This window comes from Galeopterus variegatus, unplaced genomic scaffold (genome assembly GCF_000696425.1).
Source record: "Galeopterus variegatus unplaced genomic scaffold, G_variegatus-3.0.2 Scaffold2672, whole genome shotgun sequence".
NCBI lineage: Eukaryota > Metazoa > Chordata > Mammalia > Dermoptera > Cynocephalidae > Galeopterus > Galeopterus variegatus.
In genome coordinates, this window is record NW_007728783.1 from 81,078 (window position 1) to 104,083 (window position 23,006).

General features: G+C 53.4%; 2 protein-coding genes across 14 annotated transcripts in view; one reads left to right on the plus strand and one right to left on the minus strand.

The window, feature by feature from the left end:
• The window catches only part of CDH23 (cadherin-related 23), a 40,617-nt gene extending 28,958 nt beyond the window's left edge, over nucleotides 1-11,659 (plus strand). For 2 of the 4 annotated variants that reach the window (XM_008582573.1, XM_008582574.1), the window contains 17 exons: nucleotides 569-746; nucleotides 865-1,076; nucleotides 3,032-3,223; nucleotides 3,422-3,535; nucleotides 4,319-4,448; nucleotides 4,558-4,809; nucleotides 4,887-5,048; nucleotides 6,561-6,817; nucleotides 7,174-7,271; nucleotides 7,715-7,835; nucleotides 7,939-8,018; nucleotides 8,117-8,157; nucleotides 8,272-8,332; nucleotides 8,751-8,880; nucleotides 9,066-9,188; nucleotides 9,520-9,624; nucleotides 10,555-11,659. In XM_008582573.1, coding sequence (XP_008580795.1) covers nucleotides 569-746; nucleotides 865-1,076; nucleotides 3,032-3,223; nucleotides 3,422-3,535; nucleotides 4,319-4,448; nucleotides 4,558-4,809; nucleotides 4,887-5,048; nucleotides 6,561-6,817; nucleotides 7,174-7,271; nucleotides 7,715-7,835; nucleotides 7,939-8,018; nucleotides 8,117-8,157; nucleotides 8,272-8,332; nucleotides 8,751-8,880; nucleotides 9,066-9,188; nucleotides 9,520-9,624; nucleotides 10,555-10,881 — 2,583 coding nt within the window. In that variant the 3' untranslated portion in view covers nucleotides 10,882-11,659. The remainder of the gene's footprint in view (nucleotides 1-568; nucleotides 747-864; nucleotides 1,077-3,031; nucleotides 3,224-3,421; nucleotides 3,536-4,318; nucleotides 4,449-4,557; nucleotides 4,810-4,886; nucleotides 5,049-6,560; nucleotides 6,818-7,173; nucleotides 7,272-7,714; nucleotides 7,836-7,938; nucleotides 8,019-8,116; nucleotides 8,158-8,271; nucleotides 8,333-8,750; nucleotides 8,881-9,065; nucleotides 9,189-9,519; nucleotides 9,625-10,554) is intronic. The other 2 variants (XM_008582575.1, XM_008582576.1) reach the window with 1 other exon arrangement.
• Nucleotides 11,660-13,093: 1,434 nt separating this feature from the next.
• The window catches only part of PSAP (prosaposin), a 34,077-nt gene continuing 24,164 nt past the window's right edge, over nucleotides 13,094-23,006 (minus strand). Inside the window, exons 7-15 of one of the 10 annotated variants that reach the window (XM_008582586.1) lie at nucleotides 22,176-22,232; nucleotides 19,631-19,636; nucleotides 17,648-17,779; nucleotides 16,039-16,134; nucleotides 15,508-15,694; nucleotides 15,260-15,417; nucleotides 14,810-14,890; nucleotides 14,414-14,521; nucleotides 13,094-13,236 (exon numbers count right to left, since the gene is read on the minus strand). In XM_008582586.1, the coding sequence (XP_008580808.1) occupies nucleotides 13,201-13,236; nucleotides 14,414-14,521; nucleotides 14,810-14,890; nucleotides 15,260-15,417; nucleotides 15,508-15,694; nucleotides 16,039-16,134; nucleotides 17,648-17,779; nucleotides 19,631-19,636; nucleotides 22,176-22,232 (861 nt within the window). In that variant the 3' untranslated portion in view covers nucleotides 13,094-13,200. Of the gene's footprint in view, nucleotides 13,237-14,413; nucleotides 14,522-14,809; nucleotides 14,891-15,259; nucleotides 15,695-16,038; nucleotides 16,198-17,647; nucleotides 17,780-19,630; nucleotides 19,640-22,175; nucleotides 22,233-23,006 lie in introns of all 10 variants that reach the window. The other 9 variants (XM_008582585.1, XM_008582584.1, XM_008582587.1 and 6 more) reach the window with 9 other exon arrangements.

The following is a 23,006-nucleotide window of genomic DNA, read 5'->3' on the forward strand; positions in this document are numbered from 1 at the left end:
CCTCATGGTCTGCTGTGTCCCTAGGACCTGCCCTGGGCTGTGGGGTCAGCAGGAGAAACCAAGTCTCAGGCCACACACAAATCCCCATCAAGAGGGGCCTTGGGAAGCAGAGGAATCCCAGCAATCAGCATCAGGGTCCAGAGATTAGGGCCAGAGTTAAAAGGCCACTGTGGGGTGTAGCAAAGGATGAAGTAGGAGGTGGGGGACGGTAGGGGGGTTCCTGCTTCTGGGCCCCAGTGCAGATCACCCGTTAACCACAGTTCTAGTTGCTGAGTATTTACTCAAGCCAGGTACTGCGCTGGGGATCTAGCATACATCATCACGTGTGAGCCTTACAAGGACCCCGAGAGATAAGATACCATTGTTCCCACTGTACAGCTAAGGAAACTGAGGCTCAGGGAGTTAAATAAGTTGCTTGCGGTAAGACTCCAACACATTAGAAGACAGTGCCTCCTTCTCAGGGTACTACCTGTCCCTCCTCTACCCGGCTTACTCCTGTGTGACCAGGTCCCTGGAGGCAGCCCCCCTCGTGCTCCTGACCTTTGGCCTTGACCTCCCCCTTCCCCAGGTGGTGATCCAAGTGCTGGATGTCAATGATTGCCGGCCACAGTTCTCCAAGCCTCAGTTCAGCACAAGCGTGTATGAGAATGAACCAGCAGGCACCTCGGTCATCACCATGATGGCCACTGACCAGGACGAAGGCTTCAATGGGGAGCTGACCTACTCACTGGAGGGCCCTGGTGTGGGTACGTAGCCTGCACTGGATGCCCAGGATACCTGAGGGAAGTGGAGGCCAGGAGGAGGAGGAGGGCTGGGAAGGCTGTCTCACCAGAGCTGCACTCTGCTCTCCTGCCCACCTGCTAGAGGCCTTCCACGTAGACATGGACTCAGGCCTGGTGACCACACAGCGGCCACTGCAGTCCTACGAGAGGTTCAACCTGACCGTGGTGGCCACAGATGGCGGGCAGCCCCCACTCTGGGGCACCACCATGCTCCTGGTGGAGGTCATCGACGTCAATGACAACCGCCCCATCTTTGTGCGCCCACCCAATGGCACCATCCTGCACATCAAAGAGGTACTCCTGTCCCCCAGGGCCTCCTGCCCACCAACATCCCTTTACAATATCCAGCCCACTCCCTCCTGCAGTCATGGCCTGCAAGAGTGGAAGGGCTGCCATTGTTAAGGTGGGGAGACTGAGGCCAGACAAGGGAGCAGACTTGCCCCGTGCCACACAGGGCAGCTTTGAACCAGTGGTTAGTAGTATGGGCTATGCTAGCAACGGAGCTTGGGTTCCAGTCTAAGTCTATCGCTTACCAGCCAAATGGCCTTGAGCAAGTGACTTCTCTGAGTCTTTTTTCTTCGGCAAAGTGGGACTAAGAATAGTAAATGCCCCGTCTCTTGCTCCTAGATGTCTCCCAAGAGGGACAATCTCCCCAGCAACCCACTTCCTCCATTACTTGTCTCAAAATAAACATGCATGCCCCTTCTGTCTGTCTGTTGTTCCTGCTGATACTAATGTGGAGACAACCTCTGAGCTGAGGATGAATGTCAAAATAAGAAACAAGGGGAAGTGGCCGATGTTCTGGAATCCCTCCAGTGCTTCTTGCATTCCATGGTCTAGATTGCCATAAAAGATAAGGGAAGTGATCCTTTGTCTCCTGCTCTTTCCCTCTTTCTCCTAAGCACCGAGGTCCAAAATGCTTCTTGGTGGTACAATCAGGATTCTTTGCCACACCCACAAACTTCAGCAAGTCTTCACATCTCAGAATGTCAGCGCTAAGTCCATGTTGTCACTCTGTCCCCTCCTACAGAAGAAAATTCTCCCAGGGCTGAGCCCTAAGAAACACCACACTTTTACCGTGGGATTTGCTTTTACCATATGTCTAGTGTCACATCTGCTGTGACTGAGTGGCCCTCTTTGCTTTGCCCACTAGGGAGCTCAGAGTGCTCAGCCCACCATGGACGACACTGCTGGGATTGAGGGCACACACCTTGCCTCCCACCCCTTAGCTTCCACCTTCCTGCCAGCCATTTTTTTCTTTGCCCTAATTTTTAAAATTTGTTCAATCTTATTATAATGTATATATTCTTGTCAGCTGCTTCAAATCTTTTTTGTGAGATGAGGCAGGGTATAAATTAATAATAATCTACTTCTTTTCCACACCAAAAGCCTCATTTACTAAATTTTTCCCTTCAAGGGCTCCATATTCGGAAAGATTTATGTCTCCCAAACATACCAGCATTTACTAAGTAATTATCTATTCATCATCCCACTTTTTATTAATAAGATGTAACAGCCATTCTGATTGTTATGGTCAATGAAATAAACAATGAAACCATGCTGAGATGGTAATTTTTCAACTAAAAGCAAAGAAACGTGTTTCTTTTCTTTTGCCCTGGGCAGCCTTATGGGTCAGTATATGACTTCAGTTAAGTGTTTTGATATCGTAGACTTAACTCAAGGGAATTCAGGAGACTGAGGCTCAGAAGGTCAAGTAACTTGTCCAGATTCCACACTGAATTAGTAACAGACCGGACCCAGGTGGCCAATCTCTGTCCACCATGTCACTCTGCCTGCCTGTCCCCATTTTTAGGTGCTCCATTGGCTGGATGGTGTTGTTTGTTGATACCTAGAGTTCCTATGATTGAAGTAGCAGAGAAAGCAGGACAGACAGGAGACAAAGGATGGCTGTGGCCTCAGCTTTCAGATTCCCCTTCGGTCCTCTAAACCTCAGCCTGCAGTGGGACTGGAGGGAGGGCAGTAGCTCCTGGAAAGATGGTCACCCTGAGAGAGCGTGGAGCATGTGGATACAGTGGCCTTGGCTTGGGGTGAGGTGTGGGGGAGGGGAAGCAGCTGGCAGATACGCTCAGAATCCAGGAGAGTCCAGCCAAGCAGGCAGGCGGTCCCTAAGGATGCTGGAAGGGAGCCAGGACATTCCACTGCCGCAGAAGCAAGAGCAAGCTCCGGCAGGGCCTAGGAGCTGGCATTCCCTCAGATGTCCAGGAGCCTCCTCTCCCTGTCCCCCGCAGGAGATCCCGCTGCGCTCCAACGTGTACGAAGTCTATGCCACAGACAAGGACGAAGGCCTCAACGGGGCGGTGCGCTACAGCTTCCTGAAGTCGACGGGCAACCGGGACTGGGAGTACTTCACCATCGACCCGATCAGCGGCCTCATCCAGACCGCGCAGCGCCTGGACCGGGAGAAGCAGGCGGTGTACAGCGTAAGGGGCGGGGCCCGGTGCGTGGGGGCGGGGCCCAGCGCGGGGGCGGGGCGGGGCCAGGCGTGTGGGGGCGGGGCCATCCGCGGGCTCGGGGCCCCATCGCCCCACCTGCAGTGTGCCTGGGGGAGCGCCTGTAGGGATCCCTGAGCCATCCCCCTCTTCAGTCTTTCCCTTCTCACTGCGCTCCTCCGCCCCCAGCTCATCTTGGTGGCCAGCGACCTGGGCCAGCCGGTGCCATACGAGACCATGCAGCCGCTGCAGGTGGCCCTGGAGGACATTGACGACAACGAACCCCTCTTCCTGAGGCCTCCAGTGAGCTCACCTATCCCCTGCGCCGCTCACACCCACACAAGGACTCACCTGCCAGCAAGCACACACGGGCACACACTGCCCTGGTCACACTGTGCCCACTACACTCTTAGTTACACATGGAGACATCTGTCTGCATGCACTTCATACAAGAGCAACCATTCATTAAGCAGCTATGTTACACTCTATTGAGCTACACTGAGCACTATTTCAAGGCACCACCCAGCGGTCAAAAGAGCCTGACTCACAGAGCTGATCTCATATTTGCATGCACGCACATGCACGCACACACACAAGCATGAAAATCAGCTCTGATGTATTGAGCTGGGGCTGAGACAAAACTGGACAGGAGGGCAGAGGGCCCCTCGTGTGGACCCCACTGTCTGACTCGGTTTTTCTTCTGGTGTGTACATGGGATAAGATGTTCCCTGGAGACTGTGTGAGTGTAATTGTGTGTGCATACATGTGTGCACATAAGAGTATGATGTGCCCCCCTTGTTCAAACATTCATTTGGGTGCTGGGGATGCTTCAGCGAACGTGCCAAGCCCAGCCCTGCCCTCATGGAAGACGTCACTGGGCGATGCTCCCTGAGGGCAAAATTCGGATCCCCCCTGCTCCCCCCCCCACCCAGGCCCAGCCCTTGTTCTCTTGAGGTTAGAACAGCTCTGCTCACTCCATAAGTCCTGGGCAGCACCCACAAAGTCACTGCCCGGGGTCCTCTGGCAGGGGTTGGAAGCTCACACCTTCCTTTGGCCTCCCATGATGACATCCCCTCCCCCCCACAGAAAGGCAGCCCCCAGTACCAGCTGCTGACAGTGCCTGAGCATTCGCCACGTGGCACCCTCGTGGGCAACGTGACAGGCGCTGTGGATGCAGACGAGGGCTCCAATGCTATCGTCTACTACTTCATCGCAGGTGGGGCCTGACGGAGCAAGTGCCCTACCTACCCTGGGGCTGGAGATGACCTAAATATGGCCCGCCCCTAGCCCTGCCCCCTCACCCTGTGCCGTGTTCCCATCCTCAGCCGGCAACGAAGACAAGAACTTCCATCTGCAGCCCGATGGGCGTCTGCTGGTGCTGCGGGACCTGGACCGGGAGCAAGAAGCTGTCTTCTCCTTCATTGTCAAGGCCTCCAGCAATCGCAGCTGGATACCTCCCCGTGGACCCATCCCAGCCCTCGACCTGGCTGCTGACCTCACTCTGCAGGAGGTGCGCGTTGTGTTAGAGGACATCAACGACCAGCCACCACGCTTCACCAAGGCTGAGTACACTGCAGGTGCAGGGACTGGAGCCTAGGCATGGGTGTGGGGTGGCTCCTGCCCTGCCACTTACATAACCTGCCCATTCCTGCAGGGGTGGCCACCGACGCCAAGGTAGGCTCGGAGTTGATCCAGGTGCTCGCCCTTGATGCAGACATTGGTAACAACAGCCTCGTCTTCTACAGCATTCTGGCCATCCACTACTTCCAGGCCCTTGCCAATGACTCTGAGGACGTGGGCCAGGTCTTCACCATGGGTAAGAGCCTGGCCACACATGGCGGCCTCCAGCCAAGATGTCTCAGTCACTGCATGGACCATAGCCTGGAGGAGACAGGGTCTGTGTGAGCAGCACAGAATACGGTGGCCTTCCCGCCAGCCACGTCAATCCTTTCATTCAGCCACCTATCCATTGATCTATTTCTAATTTATCCACCTATCAATCTCTACATCTACTTACAAATCTTCTTCCCTTTCTTCCTTCTCATCTCCTCGTCCATCCATTATTTACTCACCCATCCATCCACCTATCCTTCCATCCGTCCGTCCATCATCCATCTTCCCATCCTCCTGTCCATAATTGCCACCGTCTTTCCATTTGTGCGTGTCACCCTCCGCCCCACCCCATGTGTCAGCATCGTGCTAGGCACTGCGGAGCCGAACTCAAAGAGCACACTTATACCTGCGGGTGTGTGTGTTTGCTTATGCATTTGCCTGTGTGGATGGCTGAGACTCTCTGGGTCAGGTTCTAGAAGGTGCTCCTGTGGGTGTCGCATTACCTTACTCTCAGCTCCAACCCCTTCTCCCTTTTCTCTGTCTGCAGACTCCTTCCTATATACCAGTCTTGAATGCCAGAAAGACTTCTTTGCCTGGTAGTCAAGGCTCACTAGGTCTTCCTCCTAATCCCTCTTTCTGGCTCCACAGCCCCCTACCCCTTAAGGGCCCTATGCCCAGCCAAGCTGAACAGCTTACCATTTCCTCAGCCTGCTCCACACCATCCTCCCTGGGCCGTTGACCCCTCTGCCTTCATTTCCTGGAATGCCATCCTGACCCCCATCTCTGCTTTCTGATATGACTCCCCCGTCCTTTAAGGCCTAGTTCACATGCCACTTCCTTTAAGGTCTAGTTCACACGTGCCTCCAAGGCACGGAGAGCCTAAGTATCTTGCTGAAGGTCACACAGCTAGAAAGTGGCAGATTTTGAACCCAGTTCTACTGTCTTAAAAGAGAAGACTATGCCGTACCACCTCCAGTCATCTCTCTACTATGTTTGTGGAATTCTGAAGTACAGTACATGTGTATGAAAGAGAGGGAAGGACAGACAGACACTAAGGGGGCGTAGAAGTGGTCCATAGCACCCCAGCATGGGACAGCAGAGTCACAAACTCACCCTTTTGGGGCCAGAGCAGCCCACAGTCGTGTTTTGTTTAATATGCAGAGTGTTTAAATAAGAACTTAGGTGATAGTTAAAATTAAGGGGATTTCACACAAGAATGGGAATGCCTGGTTTCTCTAGAAAAAGTGCAAGGTCTGGCAACACGGGCCACACTGCTGTTGACAACAACCAGCCAAGCTGAGGCTTGAGCCACTGCCCCTTCATAGGGGCACTGTCCCCATGTGGCTAGCACCTGTGCTGCCTGCTTGGCCCTGGGGACATTTGTGCTGCCTCCCCTAGGTGTGTCCACCTACCCCGGGGCCCTTGCCCCTTCCCGGGGATTCGCGGACACTGGGGGATCCCTGAGCTGTGCCCCACCCTCGGGCTCTTCCCATAGGGAGTGTGGACGGCATCCTGCGCACCTTTGACCTCTTCATGGCCTACAGCCCTGGCTACTTCGTGGTGGACATTGTGGCCCGAGACCTCGCAGGCCACAATGACACGGCCATCATCGGCATCTATATCCTGCGGGATGACCAGCGTGTCAAGATTGTCATCAATGAGATCCCCGACCGCGTGCGTGGCTTCGAGGAGGAGTTCATCCGCCTGCTCTCCAACATCACTGGTGCCATTGTCAACACTGATGACGTGCAGGTGCCCCACGGGACCCACCTGGGGCTGGGACAGTGGAGGGGCAGGGGGCCAGGCCACAAGGAGACTGGGCAGGGCATTGCAGAGAGGTCAGGGGCATGAACCTCGGTCATTTCCTGGCAGCATGGCTTTGAGAAACTTCTTCAGGTCTCTAGGCCTCAGTTTCCTCATCTGTAAAATAGTGCTAATAATAAATAGTACTTGGCCCAGTGTGGCTGAAGTGATTGGCAGTGTGCTTGGTCCTCAGCGAGCATTCAGTAATGATGGGTCTATCGGCAGGGTAGGTGGCCCATCCCATCCCGTCCTTGCCCCTGCCCATGCTGTGGTGGCCACACCCCACAAAGCCCCTTCTCGCCTAGTTCCACGTGGACAAGAAGGGTCGGGTGAATTTCGCACAGACGGAGCTGCTCATCCACGTGGTGAACCGCGACACCAACCGCATCCTGGACGTGGACCGGTGGGTGGGGGCCTGTGCTCAGCCTGTTGGGCTGTCTGTCTGCCTCCCTGCCCTGGAGTTGGGGAAGGGACCCACCAGAGGAAGCACAGACAGCACCATCAGGCCCGCCGCGCGGGGCTCTCCCCCCAGAGGTGGGCAGGCGAGTAGAGAGAACAGAGTTTGGGGGTACAGACAGAGCTCTGTTCCTCTGAGCCTCATTCTCCCCATCCGTAAAATAAGAGTATTCCCCCTACCGTGAGGATTAAACAGGATTCTATATGAAGGAATGGAGAACCATGGAAGATAAAAAGCTTTCCTAGCCTGGTGGGCTTTCACCTTGCAGGGCTTGGTGGGGGGTGAACTTTGGGGGACTCGAGGCAGGAGCAGAGCAGACTGCCCTGGGTGGGGTAGACTCTTGGGGGCGTGAATGAGGATGGAAGCTGAGGCCCCTGCCCCTCGCCCAGAGTGATCCAGATGATCGATGAGAATAAGGAACAGCTGCGGAATCTTTTCCGGAACTACAATGTCCTGGACGTGCAGCCGGCCATCTCTGTCCGACTTCCCGATGACATGTCTGCCCTGCAGGTAGCCCAGTGGCAGTGCCACTCAGCCCCCTAGATCCCTCCCTGACATCCTGGCTCTGGCCCGGGCCCCCTGCCCACTCATGCCTGGCCCTGCTCTCCCCCAGATGGCGATCATTGTCCTGGCCATACTCCTCTTCCTGGCGGCCATGCTCTTCATCCTCATGAACTGGTACTACAGGACTGTGTGAGTGTCCCCACCCTTGCTCTGAGGTAGGGGCCGACCTCCCTGCTCCTGGCTCAGCCCTGCCTCCCTCACCAGCGCCTCTCTTTGCTTCTCTCCAGACACAAGAGGAAGCTCAAGGCCATTGTGGCTGGCTCGGCAGGTGAGTGAGGGCTGTGGTGGGTGGGAGGTGAGAGGACAGGGGGCCTCACAAGGCTGGCTCAGGCCCCAACTGGCTGTGCCCCTCCCCTCCATGCCCCAACCCTCCTCCCCGCAGGGAATCGTGGCTTCATCGACATCATGGACATGCCCAACACCAACAAGTACTCCTTTGACGGGTGAGTGGGGTCCTCAAGCCATCTGGACCCAGTGGGAAAGGACAAGTCCCTGCCCCCTGCCCAACACTGAGAGCACAGACTGGCTGCAACCTGGGGTGTGGGCACCCCCTGGTGGTCGAGCAGTCCCTCCCTCTCCACCCTCAGAAACTGCGTTGCTGGGCAGGGCTCCCCACCCCTGATCAGGGCCCAAGTTTAAGGCCTCCAATCCAAAGTTGATCCAGGCTGACACATCATCCTGGTTCTAGCGGGATCGTAGGGTGGGAGGACACATCAGCAGGTGCCCCAGGCAAGGGGCCTGCTCCCCATGTCTCGCTCCTCCAGTTCCCCGGGGAAAGGCAGGGGCTCGGGAGAGGCTGGGAGGGCATCTGTCCATGGCACCTTACCCCTGGCACCACCCCATTGCACTCCCCAACTGCAGAGCCAACCCGGTGTGGCTGGATCCCTTCTGCCGGAACCTGGAGCTGGCAGCCCAGGCCGATCACGAGGATGACCTGCCGGAGAACCTGAGTGAGATTGCAGACCTGTGGAACAGCCCCACCCGCACCCACGTGAGCCCGGCCAGAGCCAGGGGCAGGCGGGCAGGTGCTCAGGAGAGACAGTGGGAGGGGGGTGGGGGGAGAGGGAGGTCTTCGCTACCTCTGGCCAAGAAGCTGGGTCCTTTGGGGGGTGGTCCCCTACCCTGAGCATGTGTGTGGTGTCTACCTCTGCTCCAGCAAATGTCCCCTCTCCCCAGGGAACTTTTGGGCGTGAGCCAGCAGCAGTCAAACCTGACGATGACCGGTACTTGCGGGCAGCCATTCAGGAGTACGATAACATTGCCAAGCTGGGCCAGATTATTCGGGAGGGGCCCATCAAGGTGAGCCCTCCCTGCAGGCTCTTGCACCCAGACCCCTAGCTTAACTTGGACCCCACTCCAGAGGGTGCAGGGAGGTGGAAACCTCAGGGCTCAGCCAGAGCTACCCTCCACAGGGGTGAGCACATCAGGGCTGAAAGAGAGACATGGGCACTGGGGCTGATGAGGAGTTGCTCCAGCCTGCAGTGGCCTCAAGAGAGCCAGAATGTGGGTTCTGGCTGGCCACTGTCACCAGGCTGTGCTCCCCTAGGGTGGGACACCTGTGCACCTTGATTCCCAGAAGGAGAGAGCCAGGGGCGGGCCTTGGTGGGGGTTAATCCTCTCCCTTCCCCAGGGCTCGCTGCTGAAGGTGGTCCTGGAGGATTACCTGCGGCTCAAAAAGCTCTTTGCACAGCGGATGGTGCAAAAAGCCTCCTCCTGCCAGTCCTCCATCTCCGAGGTAGCCGGGCAAGCCCGGAGCTGTGTGCAGTGCCCCAGCTCTGGGGGTGCCCTCTATTCTCTTGCCATCCTGCCGCCCTTCTCAGCGTCTCTGGAGCTCAGCAGCCAGGGCTAAAGAGAGCAAGGGGTGGGGGTCCAGGAAGTCAGACAGCGCACTCTGCTTTCTGGGCTCTGGGGGGCTTTCGCAGGGATGCAGTGGGCTCTGAGGCAGTGTTTCTCAGGTTCAAGGAAGCCCAGGAAGGTACCTCTGAGGGGGAATGTCACTTGAAGAAGCTGGCTGTCAGGGTCAAACAGGCTTACATCTATTTGCCTGCAGTGATTACTTCAATAGGTACGCTAGTCTAACTTGGGCAGTTCTGAGCGCAGTGTGTTTGCAACTAATCGAGCACAACTGGTTCTTTGTTCCTTCCCCACTCCCATTCTCCGTTTGACTAGCCTTTAACAAATTTTTTTCTTAAGTCTAACTTTATCTAAAAACCAGTTTCCAGCTGGGCACGCATTCTCAACTGGAACAGGCTGAAGCAGAACAGCCCCACGCAGGACACACACCCTATTTATCCCAACTTCTCCCAGGGACACTTTCCACCTGGATGCAATTAGAGTTGGTCCTGCTTGAGGCCAACTTGGTGACAAACCCAGATACCACAATTGCATCACAGGATTTTTATAGAGCGTGTAAGAGTATACATAAAATTCAGGATTCTCATAGGAAGCCCACACTCCCGGGGAAATGACTGTAACACCTTAGGGACCCATGGGTCCCCTCTACACACAGTTTGAGAAGCACTGTTAAGAGTTCCTTGTGTGAGGCAGGGAGGAGCCAGGCATATAGCAGGTGGCACTCTGGGGCCATCTACCTACTCACCCCTTGGGCATGGCCCTGAGCATGTGGGGGGCCCCTGAGTCACTGGGGGGTCCTGGCCTCTTGCAGCTGATCCAGACTGAGCTGGAGGAGGAGCCAGGGGACCACAGCCCAGGCCAGGGCAGCCTGCGCTTCTGCCATAAGCCACCAGTGGAGCTCAAGGGGCCCGGCGGGATCCACGCGGTACATGGCAGCACAGGCACGCTGCTGGCCACTGACCTCAACAGCCTGCCCGAGGATGACCAGAAGGGTCTGGGCCGTTCACTGGAGACGCTGACCGCTGCGGAGGCCACAGCCCTGGAGCGCAATGCCCGCACAGAGTCCGCCAAATCCACTCCCCTGCACAAGCTCCGCGACGTGATCATGGAGAGCCCCCTGGAGATTACAGAGCTATGACTGGATGGGGAAGCCTTGCTGGTGGAGCAGCACCCGTCCCACTCCCCACTCCTGGGGCAGAGGCAGGGGCGGGGCCGGTGGGTCTGGGTCCCTCCCCAAGCCAGCTCTGGGTGAACGACCTTGGTTTGGCCCTGACGGCCCCATCACCTGCTCAGACAGATCCTACTCTTGCCAGACGCTCATTCAGCATCTGATCTCTACCTTCATAAAATCTGTTATTTTTTTAAGAAAACCAAACAAAAATGATAAATGTGTAAGGACGAAGTAAGGAGGGTCACTGGGGGCCCAGGAGTCTGAGGACAGCTTAGCTCAGGCTGGGCTGAAAGAGGCCAAGCAGGCCCTCTCCCCATCCCCACTCCCACGGAGGAGCCCAGCACCCAGGGGACGGAGGCTGAGCCCGTGTCCCCTGCTGGCCCGGCCCCTTGACTTCAGTTCAAGTCCCACCGCACTTCTGCCATGTTCCTGCTGGATGTCCTGGTGGAGGCAGTGAATGACTCCTGCCCCCCACATGGACAAGAAGGTCAATGTCCACGAACAAGCATCCTCTCCATTTTCACTGGCTTCCCAAATGTGCCCAGCTTACAAAGAGAAGTGACTGATGTTCCCTTGGGTTTTGAATGTAGAGTGTTTGTGTGTATTCCTTTTTCAAATTAAGTTATTCCCTCAGTATTTTTCCCTTGGTTTTGTTTAACTGGTACTCACTGAAAGTTTCTGGAATGGTCTGTTTAAAAAGAAAAGCAACTCACAAGGAACTGGCAAATACACTGGCTCTGGAAAACTCCCTGCGTGCTGGCCTGGGGGGCGGGGCAGGGGCTGAAGGGGGCGGGGCAGGGCTGACCTCCAAGCGCTCCCCTGACCCGCTGCTGACCCTGGGTCTCTCAGGGAGGGCCAGGAGGACTACTTTTTTACCTGCTTCACTTTCTTTCTCTGGCCAAGAGGGGCCATAGGACTGCTAGACACTGAAGGGGTCTTGAGGTGTCACAGAAACACTCAGGCCCAGATCTAGTTAACAGAACTTTATTGTTAAGTCACAGAAACTTTAACGCAAAACGAACAAAAGTCAGTAAGTCCATTTACTAGCAACTGCACGTGCTGCTGGCTTTGCCTGCTCTCTCCTGGCAACCAGAAGTGCGACAGCGGCTTCGGTGGGACGGGACAGCATCCCTTCCCACACCCGGCAGACCCTTCAGCTTGTCACCCTCTACCCGGAAGCCAGAGGCTTAGGAGCTTACCATCCACGTTTATTTGAAAGGAAAGGTCAAAAGAGCATCTATGAAATGGGGGTGGGGGGTGCACGGACACAAAGCGCGGCCTCAGCAGCTGGGCGGACAGACGCAGGCAGCAGGCGGTCACCACTGCTCACACGCTCACACAGAAGCCAGGCCACAGGACCTCCACGCACAGCTAGCAGCTTACATTCAGGTGGATTTTCCCCTTCCTGCCCAAACCCATGGAACTCCAAACAGGGCAGCACAAAGTGAAGACAAAGGAAAGCTTTATCAAGGGTCGACCTGGGAACAGCGAACCCTCTGCCCTACTGACATCCCAAACCACCAGCCACTGCTTCTAAAATCTGCTACTACAGTGGGAATTCCATTATTTTAGAAGCCTAATTATCTGAGATTTTAATCTTTTACATAAAACTGCCTTCCTTTTGCTGCTTTGCACAGTGGCCAACAGGTCCAGGAAATGGGGAGGGTCCCTCCGTAGGGTAGGAGGCCTCAAAAGCCCAAGCACCTGTTAGCGCTCGGGAGGCCCCAGCCAGGAGGATGGACAGCCTCCTCCTGTCAAGCTCCGGCCTGTGCCATCCTCGAGCGCCCTCACCTCCTCCTCCTCCTCCAGCAGGCACCATGCAAGGGCAGGCTAAAAGACCTCCAGCGCACCTTACGTTGTCATCCTTCTAGCAGAGGGAAAAGGGACACAAAACAGCTGTATCAGCAGGGGCTAGCACCTCCCACGCAGACAGCAGTGCTACAGTAAGGGAGATAAGATTGGAGGAGGTCTGGGGGGGGAGGGTGTCATATTTTAATAATAAAATCAAACAGATCTGTGCACATTCATTCTCCCAGACACACAAAGTAGGAAAAGATGCTGTGATTTCTGCAGGAGTTTCTTCTAGTTCCACACGTGACGTTTGCAATGCTCGACAGCCTGTTAGAAGAGAGGAAACTGGGTTTAGTCTTCAGATGACAAACTCCATTCCTGGTGGGGGGGGGGGGGTGTCATATTTTAATAATAAAATCAAACAGATCTGTGCACATTCATTCTCCCAGACACACAAAGTAGGAAAAGATGCTGTGATTTCTGCAGGAGTTTCTTCTAGTTCCACACGTGACGTTTGCAATGCTCGACAGCCTGTTAGAAGAGAGGAAACTGGGTTTAGTCTTCAGATGACAAACTCCATTCCTGGCCCATTAGTGCATCCAACATTACCCAAAAATAGGACCTGGTATCTCGTCCTATGTTAGGAGGATAGCACCAGACGCCCAAGACCTAGGACAGCATTTCATTTAAAACCAGGGGGCATGGTGGCCATCAGTTTTGGGGACTCATAAGGCAAGAGTCCAAAGCAGCAGATGCAAAGCCCGCCTGTGTTTTGCAGACAAGTGCCCATGACGGCAGGGCACCAGACCTGTCGTTTACCTACACCTGGCTCTAGCATCTTGCTGTTTGGCTGCTCAGGGACCCCTGAGGCAGAACCTCCTCACCCAACAGCTGGGGTACGCACCAACCCAAACCTCGAGAAGTGGACCCACAGGCATATTCACCCAGGACAGCGGCACAGCCTGTTCTACCACTGGCCATGCTGTGGGGTTGGGGTGACGACACAGATGGGTGGGGGCCCGGATGGAAGAAGGAGCTGAACGTGGCCAGGCTGTGGGCCTCTCTGCCCCCCCCTGCAGTGGCCCAGGATGACACAACCTCCCTTGACATGGTCACAACCCCAGCAAGGAAGAAAATGTTGCACAAAGGAACATTAAGTAACAGGGACCCGGCCAAACATCCTCATCCAGGAAAGCAGCATAGGTCGCCCAAATGGTGGCTGCCCAGAGTGCCATGGCACAATGGGGCTGCTGGGCAGGGGGAAACTCTCCGGGCCTTTGAAAAAGCACTCTGCTTGTCCTTGAGTGAAGATTCGGGCCAGGTTCCAGCCTGGACAAAGGTGCCCCCAGGGAGGGACAAAAGGACTTGTGCAAGGGTCTCAGCAATGAGTCCCACAGGCCTTGTGCAATCCCTGCAGTGGTGACTTCGTGCAAATCTGACACTGTCACAAGGGAACTGAACACAAAAACAAGAAAGCAGAAGCAAAAAACACTAACGAATGTCCACCCCACCCTGACTCTCTTAAGACAAGGGTGAAGTTAGCCTTGCCTTTTCTGGGCAGCCATGACCAAGCCTAATTGCCTCTCTGGGCCTCAGTTTTTTCACCTACAGAACACCAGGGTAGACGGCTGATCACTGAGGCTCCTGTTGTAGCAGGGATCTCCCTGGGGGCAAGGCGGGCTTGGGGAGCGTCTGCTGAGCTACTCACGTTACACTGCGCTGCTGTCTCCGTGTTCTGGCACCAATAACTTGGGCCCCAGACACACTTCTCAGTTCCCAAAAGAGGCTTATGGGCTGACGGGCAGGCTCCAATTTTCTATATAGTGAAAAAAGGACAAAAAGAGGAGGAAGGAGTAGAGCTGTCCAATTCTTCCCTTTCAAAACTAAGATTATCAGAAGTAGGTGGAATCGGAGCTCTGACCTGCTCTTTCAAAAGAACATCAGGGCTGCTGAGTAGAGCAATGGGGCCAAGAGGCTGGTTCTGCACCTCTGTGCCTCTCCCACCTCCCACCCCTACAGACTCCGCCCCACGGCCAAAAGTCTCAGGGAGACCCTTCCAGGTCTACGCGGCCCTCCCCGGTTATAGCGGCCCAGCGAAGCTTACCAAGCACACGAAGGAAGGCTCCATCACCTCCACTAGGATTTCTATCAGCGCGGGCTCATACTCAGCCACAAACTGATCGCACTGTCAAGTGAAACAGGGACACAGGACCAGGTCTGGGTGTGTCCAGAGTAGGTGCACAAAAGGCCTGGACAGGCACTGACAAGCTCTTCTCCAATAATCCCTGACATTCCCAGCCCAGTGAACCCTGGGGCCTCCCTCCCCAGATACCCCAACCAGTTTGGCCTTGAGCTCAGGTTTTTTCCCCCCAGTGGCTCCACCTGAGCCAACCAATCATCTCTAAGTAAAATCTCACTGGACTCCACGCCTGGAGGCAGACACAGCTGGTTTTCCCCCCAAACTTCAATAGGGAGTACAATCAGGGAGCTGCCCCAGCCTCTGCATGCCTTAGACAGGCTCTGACACTGTGGCCTGGAACAGCCTAGGACATACCTGCTTCTGGTAAGGTTCGGGCAGGAAGCTGCAGCCTTTCTCAAGGGCAGCCAGGATCTCCTGCTTGGTACTGTTTTTCTCCAGGTTGCGGTCCAAATAGCCAACCAGCTTCTTGCACACTTCACAAAAGCCACCATCCTGCAGCTGAGTCACGTGAGCTACACAAGAGGGCACAGGGCTCAGCACTGGCAGGGCCTCCCCAATCCATGAGGGGCGCCGTGCTCTCCCCAACCAGGCCCTGGGCTCACCAGTCAGCGCAGGCAGCCCCTGGCTGGAGCAGAGGTGGAGCATGCTGCACACCAGCTGAGGGCTCGCCTCCTGCAGGAGGATCGACAGGATAGAACTGCCGTATGTGTCCACTACCTCTTGGCACTCTTCCGACAAGGACGCAGGCAATTTTGAGCACACTTTATCCAAAGCGTGGATTATCTCTTCCTGCAACAAGATGAGAGGGTCACGGGAGAAGACAGGAGGCTGGGCAGGGGTGGGAGAGATTCTGAAAATACTAACATGACCAGGAAACTGGCCATTGGTGAGGTGCTATGTCCTCTCCTAAAGGACTACAAAGCTACAAAGACCAGAGCTACACAGTGGGGAAAGGTGGCCACCCCAGCCCCAGCCCAGAGGGATCCCCTAGTGGGAAGTGCCTTTGACAAGATGAAGACACAGCTATATGCATTCCTGGGCTGGTGTTAAACCCCCTCTTCCTTTGGATTCTCCCACTGGGACACTCTGATTTGGGGGACAGAAGGCCTCCTTCTGCTACGAGGGCAGCATACCTCAGTCCTGTTGCTGTCAATCAGCTTGACCACCTCCTTCACCACGTATTCACACACCTCGCAGTACACGTCGGCCTTGGCCTGGACCAGGTCCTTCTGTGGAAAGTGCAGGAGGAGAACACTTTCATGCTGGGACTCATACTCCTTGGTCCTGCTCCCCTGAAGGGGAGGGATGCGGAGACAAGGGTGGGTTAGCGTCACACCAAGAGCCATTGCCTACTGAATTCAAATGACGTGTGGCTTCTTCCCAAGGTCTCAGTTCAATTACCTACTGTCTTTTTCATGGTGGGGGACCCATCCCTTTCCCCAATCCTCTACCAAAGCCACCTCCCCACCACTCCCTACAAAGAAAAAGAAACAGGAATCCATACTGGAGGAGATGGAAACAGCCCCCTTCCCCTACCCCAAAGGGCTGTCACACGGTGTGTTCAGTTATGATCATCTGGTCATTCAGTGTTCATTTGGGGTGGTGGATGGGGGAACAGAACAGAGTGAAGGGTTCACTGTCAGTCTACTATTTAGACAACAAGAGGTTTGAACACATTTCAGGTCTGCTCTTGAGTTTCCCAAGTCTCATTAGCACCTGAGATGGCTTTTCTAGAAGCTACCTTTAATCAAGCAACACTGTTCAGTAGAACTTCCTGTGAGAGTGGAAACATTCTCTATCTCTGCTGTCCGATACAGTAGGCATTAGCTACGTACATGTCCACTGAGCACTTGAAACGTAGCTGGTGTAAAACAGGAACTGAATTTTTAGTTTTGCTTAATTTCATTTAAGTGGTCACATGTGATCAGAGTGCAAACTATAACTCTCGTTCGTTTTTCGCAGGGTGGGTGGCTGGGGCCTAGGAGTGTCTTGTGGGAAGGAGAGGCAGGAAGCAGTCTTTCCCTGACTCCATCTGACCCCTCAACCATTCCTGTGGGCCATACACTCTGCACATGCAGAGAAAAGACAGCAGAAAAGAGACGAGATGGCCAGTGGTCAAGAGCCACAGGATGTTCTGGAACGAGAAGTGTGCACATGGGCCACATGTGAGGGTGTCATGTGGCCTGGCCCTGAAGAACTAGGATGCAAGCCCCATGAGCACAAGGATGTCACGTGTTCGCCATAACTCCTGAAACACTGGCCCATAAGAAGTGCTGAATACAAATTTATCATGGAATGAAGTAGCAGGATCTCTACCAAGCAAGGGAAACAAAATGCACACCTGCACGCACACATGCAGGCGGCAGGCCCAGGGAGGCTTCCCCAGAAGCTCTGGGGGCATTCTGGGAGTGTCAAGTTTGTGCTACGGCTACAGTATGAGAAGGACCCAGAAAGTGCATGTGAAAAGGTTAAGCTGAAGCCAGGAACTGAAAACTCACCTTGAATGGCATACACAGAAAGACGGAGATTTGACCCCATGAAACACCAAGGTTTATAATGAAGGAAATAAGTGTTTCTGAAAGAACTCAGGGCGAGGGGCTGCATCAGTATGGAGGAGAGTGTAAACTAGAGGTCTCAAACACAAAAGCTTCTGATGCCAGGCAGGGCACCAAAAGAAGCATGTGGCTCACAGAGTGTGGTGGGGTGTCATGCAGCCCCAGCGGATACACAATAACACGATACCTTAATGGGCTCCACCAGTTCCAGGGCAGGGATGATGTTCTCGGTGGCCACTTTGGCAGGGATCAGAGTCTGCATAGGCATTTCCTTCACCTCGTCACAGAACCCCACCAGCACACAAATCTCCTTGGGTTGCTGGAGAGAGCACAGAACCACCAGTCAGACATAGGCCTACGCCCACCACCCCTCAGTCTCACTCTCTGTACACAAAGATCAAGGCACTGGGGACCACCCTGGTCCCACTGTCAAGGCTGACTCTCTCCCAAGATGGGTAGAGACTGCAGATTCAATTTAAAAGGGCTCATGTCCAGAAGCAGAGCCTGTGTACCAGTTACGTCTGGGGAAGAGGCCATGCAAAGCTCTGAAGGGGCATGCGACAGGGCCACTGTCCCTGCTGCTCCAACCAGGGCCACCCTAAGGAAGGAAGACTCCCCAGCACCTTCCATACCTCCAAGGACACCTGGTCTGTTCAGAATGCATTTTCCAGCCCTCTCTCAGTAGGAAGTAAGCTGTATGTTCCTTCAAGAGAGGGAGCTACCATGCCCAGAAACTAACAGAAAGCCAAATGTGCTAGGAAACCATACCAAATCTTTCAGTGGCAGGACCATTTAAAATGATGCATTAAGGGGAAATGTTGGCTTTTTTAAAAACCATATTCTACGTTCACAACTACACACAATACACATGAAAACCCAACCCCCCAAACTGACGAATAATTTCAAGTCACAAGGTCTCCAGATTGATCCCCTTTCACCATCTAGACACCAAACCACAGAGAATGACACACAGTTTGGACATCTTGACCATCACGCGATCATGGCCAAGAGCGAGACAAGTATACATGCCCTGTATGCTGTGTAAATCAAATGCAACCAGCAACTAGCTCTGGGCCTGATGGCATCCGACCCCCAGCACCAAGCCTTGAAGCAGAGGGAACAGATTGCTAATACGGGACCTGTGAAGAAAAGAGGGCTAGACCATGACTGTGGTTCATCTTGTTTTAATATCCAGAAGGCTCTAGAATTAAATAAAGTTGGGAGAATCTTAAAAATATATCCCAAATACCCTGACTTTGGCACACCTTAAGAATGGAGGGGAAAAAATCAGAACAAAGCTGAAGATATAGCAAGCTTTTTAGAAAAAAAGACGCCAAGATTCAGGAGGTATGTGCTGCTTTTGTTCAGGATCAGCTTTGTTCTAACTCCTTGAGGAGGCCTGGGTGAAAAGTCAGGAATTTCAACTAAAGTCCTCTCCCATTAGACTTCAAAATACCTTGGGAAAATCTGTAATTCTAATCCTAGAGATCGATGCCAATGCTCAGAAGGGGGCAATGTTCAGAACAGCCCCCAAAGGGCACTGGCTCAGAGCAAGCATGGACTGCGGCTTCGGTTCCCATAGCATGCCATCTCCTGTGGCTCCAGATCCCAAAGGACCCCATCACCCAGAGGGGCAGAAGCTACAATCAAGAGACCGTTTCCAACTCTCTGGATTCAACAGCCAGGGAACAGCATGCTGGCTGTTTGCAAATGATTTGCTCATACAGCAGAAGCACTTCTGGGGTTACGAAGAACAGCACTAAAGACATGCAATGCCCACTCGCGTTGCGACAGACACAAGGTGTCCCACCAGAAGTCAGGCCTACATGGAAGGAAGGTGAGGCACCTATGGGGCCACCATGGTCCCCATCATCACACTGGTGGCCAGCACGTGTGCGTGCCGTGTGCTGATTCTGACTAGAGCGCAAGGCTCTATTGGCTTCATTTTCCAGCCCCCTGAAGGGGAGATGAGACTCCCAATATCTCAAGTGCTAAATCCCAGGGGAAAGATGCAAAAGCTCTCCCAGCCTATTAATAGAGAGGGATCCTGCCTTTCAAAGCCAGTCCTTGTATCTGTCAGAGCTGATTCATGCCATTAAAAAAAAAAAAAAAGCAAAATATCTAGGAGAAGCAGCAGCCCACTACTACAAGCAAATCCCCCAACACATACCTGATCCTGCTGTTGAACAAAAAAACAGGAAGTTGAAGACGAAAATAAGAGAAAGGAAAGGATATAACAGTTAAGAAAAAAATAAAACAACAATCAAGCAGTTAACCAGGTGTAAGGATGTCACAAAAAGTTTAGGGGAGACGCTCTTGCAGTCAGACATCAGCAACTTACCTTGTTCCTATTATTTCGTGGACAAGGGGGCCTGGAAGCTACTGTGGCCCTCAGGGATAGACCACTTGAGGTCTGTCCAGCTAATATGTGCACTGTCCCCATATGTGACACACTAAATCATGCTCAAAACACTGTGCAGCAAAGTCCCCAGGAAACACTACTTTATGAAGGGTCTCTGTGAAGGTTAATTCTAGGTGTCAACTTGGTTAGATGAAGGAATGCTGAGAAACCTGGTAAAGCTATCTTTTTAGGTGCGTCCGTGTGGGTGTTTCCAGCAGAGATTAGTGTGAGAGTCTGAGTGGACTGGGTGGGAAAGACACACTCCGCAGTGTCGGTGGGAACCATCCAATCTGCTGGGGGTCCGGAGAGAACAAAAGACAGAGGAAAGTGGTGAAGCTCTCTCTCAGTCTGCTGGAGCTGGGATACACTCTTCTCTCCTGTCCGTGGACATGAGAGCTTGAGACTCTTCAGCTTTTGGGTTCCAGAACTTACACCAAGGACACCATCAGCTTCCTTAGTTTTGAGGCCTTTGGACTTGGACTGAGCCACGCTACCGGCATACAGTTCATAGATGGCCTATCGTGGGACTTTTCTTCATGGTCATGTGAGCTAATTCCCCTAATAAATCCCTCTCATATAATTATAACATACCCTATTAATTCTGTCTCTCTGGAGAACCCTGACTAATACAGTCTCCATCCTCAGGAGTCTCAGCCCACCAGGCCACAGGCCCTTCCCACAGATTAGGGATGAGCAGCACAATGGAATAAGACTTAGGGATGCCCAAATAAGGGGTGTGTGTTATAAATGCACCTCGAGAGGCCAGGGACTCTGAACCACATTCTCTACCATCCAGGCCTCATGGCAATCTGCCCCAGGTGGCCAAATACCGGCCTGGAAGGCCAATTTGACAACTGATCAAAAGCCTTGCACTTTGATCCTGGGATTCCAGCTTGACTTATCTACACTAAGGGAAAAAAGAGGGAGGTGCACAGATATACATATATATATTTGGCTATAAGGATGTCCATCATCCCAAGGGCAAACCTGAAAACAGCCTAAACATCCAGCCATAGGGCACTGGTTACATAGATTATGTTTTGTCTACACAGTAGATTATGAAGCAGCTACTTAAAAATGATTTGTATAAGAATATCTAACAATCAATATAGTAGTCGGCAAAAAAAAATATGAAGCACAAAGTAGTATATACGATATGGTCCCCACTGATGTTTTTTAAAATCCCAAATGATTTTCCATGTGGGACATATTATCCATATTCTCAAAAAATTTCTACACAGTATAACTTTTATAATGAGAAAAAGTATTTTGCCTGGATGGATTACCTACAGAGTCAATCTTTGGGGCTTTGCGGGCCATAAAGTCTCAATTGTGACCACTCAGCTGTACTGCTGTAGCATAAAATGGGCGGAAAAAAACCCTTTATTTACAAAACAAGTGGTGGGCCATAATCTACTGACCCCTGGATTAGAGAATAAACTAAAGAACTGTACACCAATCTCAACGTAGTGAGAAAGTGAGCGTGACAAAGAGGAAAATTTGGAAGCCCCCTGCCCATACACAGACACACTCTCGCTGGCCCTGCTGATTAGATCTACGGAGGCCAGTGCCAGTTCCCAATGCTCTGTATGACAGTCTTCCACATGGGGCTGGCTAGCTCGTCCCCTATGATGAATGTTTTCTACATCCACTGAAGGAACGTCCCTTCTATCTGGATGCACCAGAAGCCATTGTAGGAGTTATGGGTTCCAGCAGTAGCTGACACTGCTGCAGTGCACAGGACCAACTCTAGGAGGCAGGGCTCCCCCCCAAGCTCCCTCAAACCAAGGCCTCAACGCAGCAGTTCTCAGGTGGGGCTTAGTTACAGAGCAGACTATTTCTATGGATCCCAGGGTTAAGCCACGTCTAGAGATCTGACGGCCAGCTCGCACATGCACAGGCAGACAAATCACCAGGAAGCCACAAGGGCAGTCCTGGGAATCAAGCTGCTTCAGCCTTTCCCCTGGCAAGGGGGAGATACTGAAGCTGCAGGGAGTCTGCTGGTCAAAGAGGATTCATTTTTCAGTACTCCGTGGTGAAAAAGGGAAACTAAATTCCTAGAAATCACAAAATTTGGGGGCCGGCCCGTGGCTCACTCGGGAGAGTGTGGTGCTGACAACACCAAGGCCACAAGTTTGGATCCCATATAGGGGATGGCCGGTTAGCTCACTTGGGAGAGCCTGGTGCTGACAACACCAAGTCAAGGGTTAAGATCCCCTTACCAGTCGTCTTCAAAAAAAAAAAAAAGAAAGAAAAGAAATCAAAAAATTTGAAGCAAAGACAAAGGCTAACAGGGGGCTTCCCCACCACCTACCATATGCATCACCATTTGGACAGCAATTTCAGAATACTGGTTGATGTAGTTCTTGCACTGGGAGGAGAGAGACCAATCAGTTAAACCAATTACTGCAACAATGCATCAAAAAACAAACAAACCAGCATTTCCAACAGGGTCAACTGGTGACTATCAAGCAAGTTTTTCCAAGAGTACGACTCTGAAATGTCTACTCCGGGCAAGTTCTAATAAGATAAAAATGACAATTTGGTTATTCTATAACATACTGCATTTGTAAATAAAAATGACAATTTGTTTATTCTTTTTTTTTTTTTTTTTTTGTCTTTTGTCTTTTTCCGTGTCCGGCAACGGATTGCAACCCTCAGTGTTGCCCCCGCACCGGACCGGGGACCGGCAACCGGCAACGGGACCGCAACCCTCGGCGCTGCTCCCGCGCCTCGCTCAGCCAGTGAGCGGGAACCGGTCCATACGTGGGATCCGAACCCTCGGGCGGGAGCGCCGCTGTGCTTCCCAAGTGGCGCACTATCCCAGGCGCCGCCGGGCCGGCCCGCCAATTTGTTTATTCTTTTTTTTTTTTTTTTTTTGTCTTTTGTCTTTTTCCGTGTCCGGCAACGGATTGCAACCCTCAGTGTTGCCCCCGCACCGGACCGGGGACCGGCAACCGGCAACGGGACCGCAACCCTCGGCGCTGCTCCCGCGCCCCGCCCAGCCAGTGAGCGGGAACCGGTCCATACGTGGGATCCGAACCCTCGGGCGGGAGCGCCGCCGCGCCTCCCAAGCGGCGCACTATCCCAGGCGCCGCCGGGCCGGCCCGCCAATTTGTTTATTCTTTTTTTTTTTTTTTTTTTT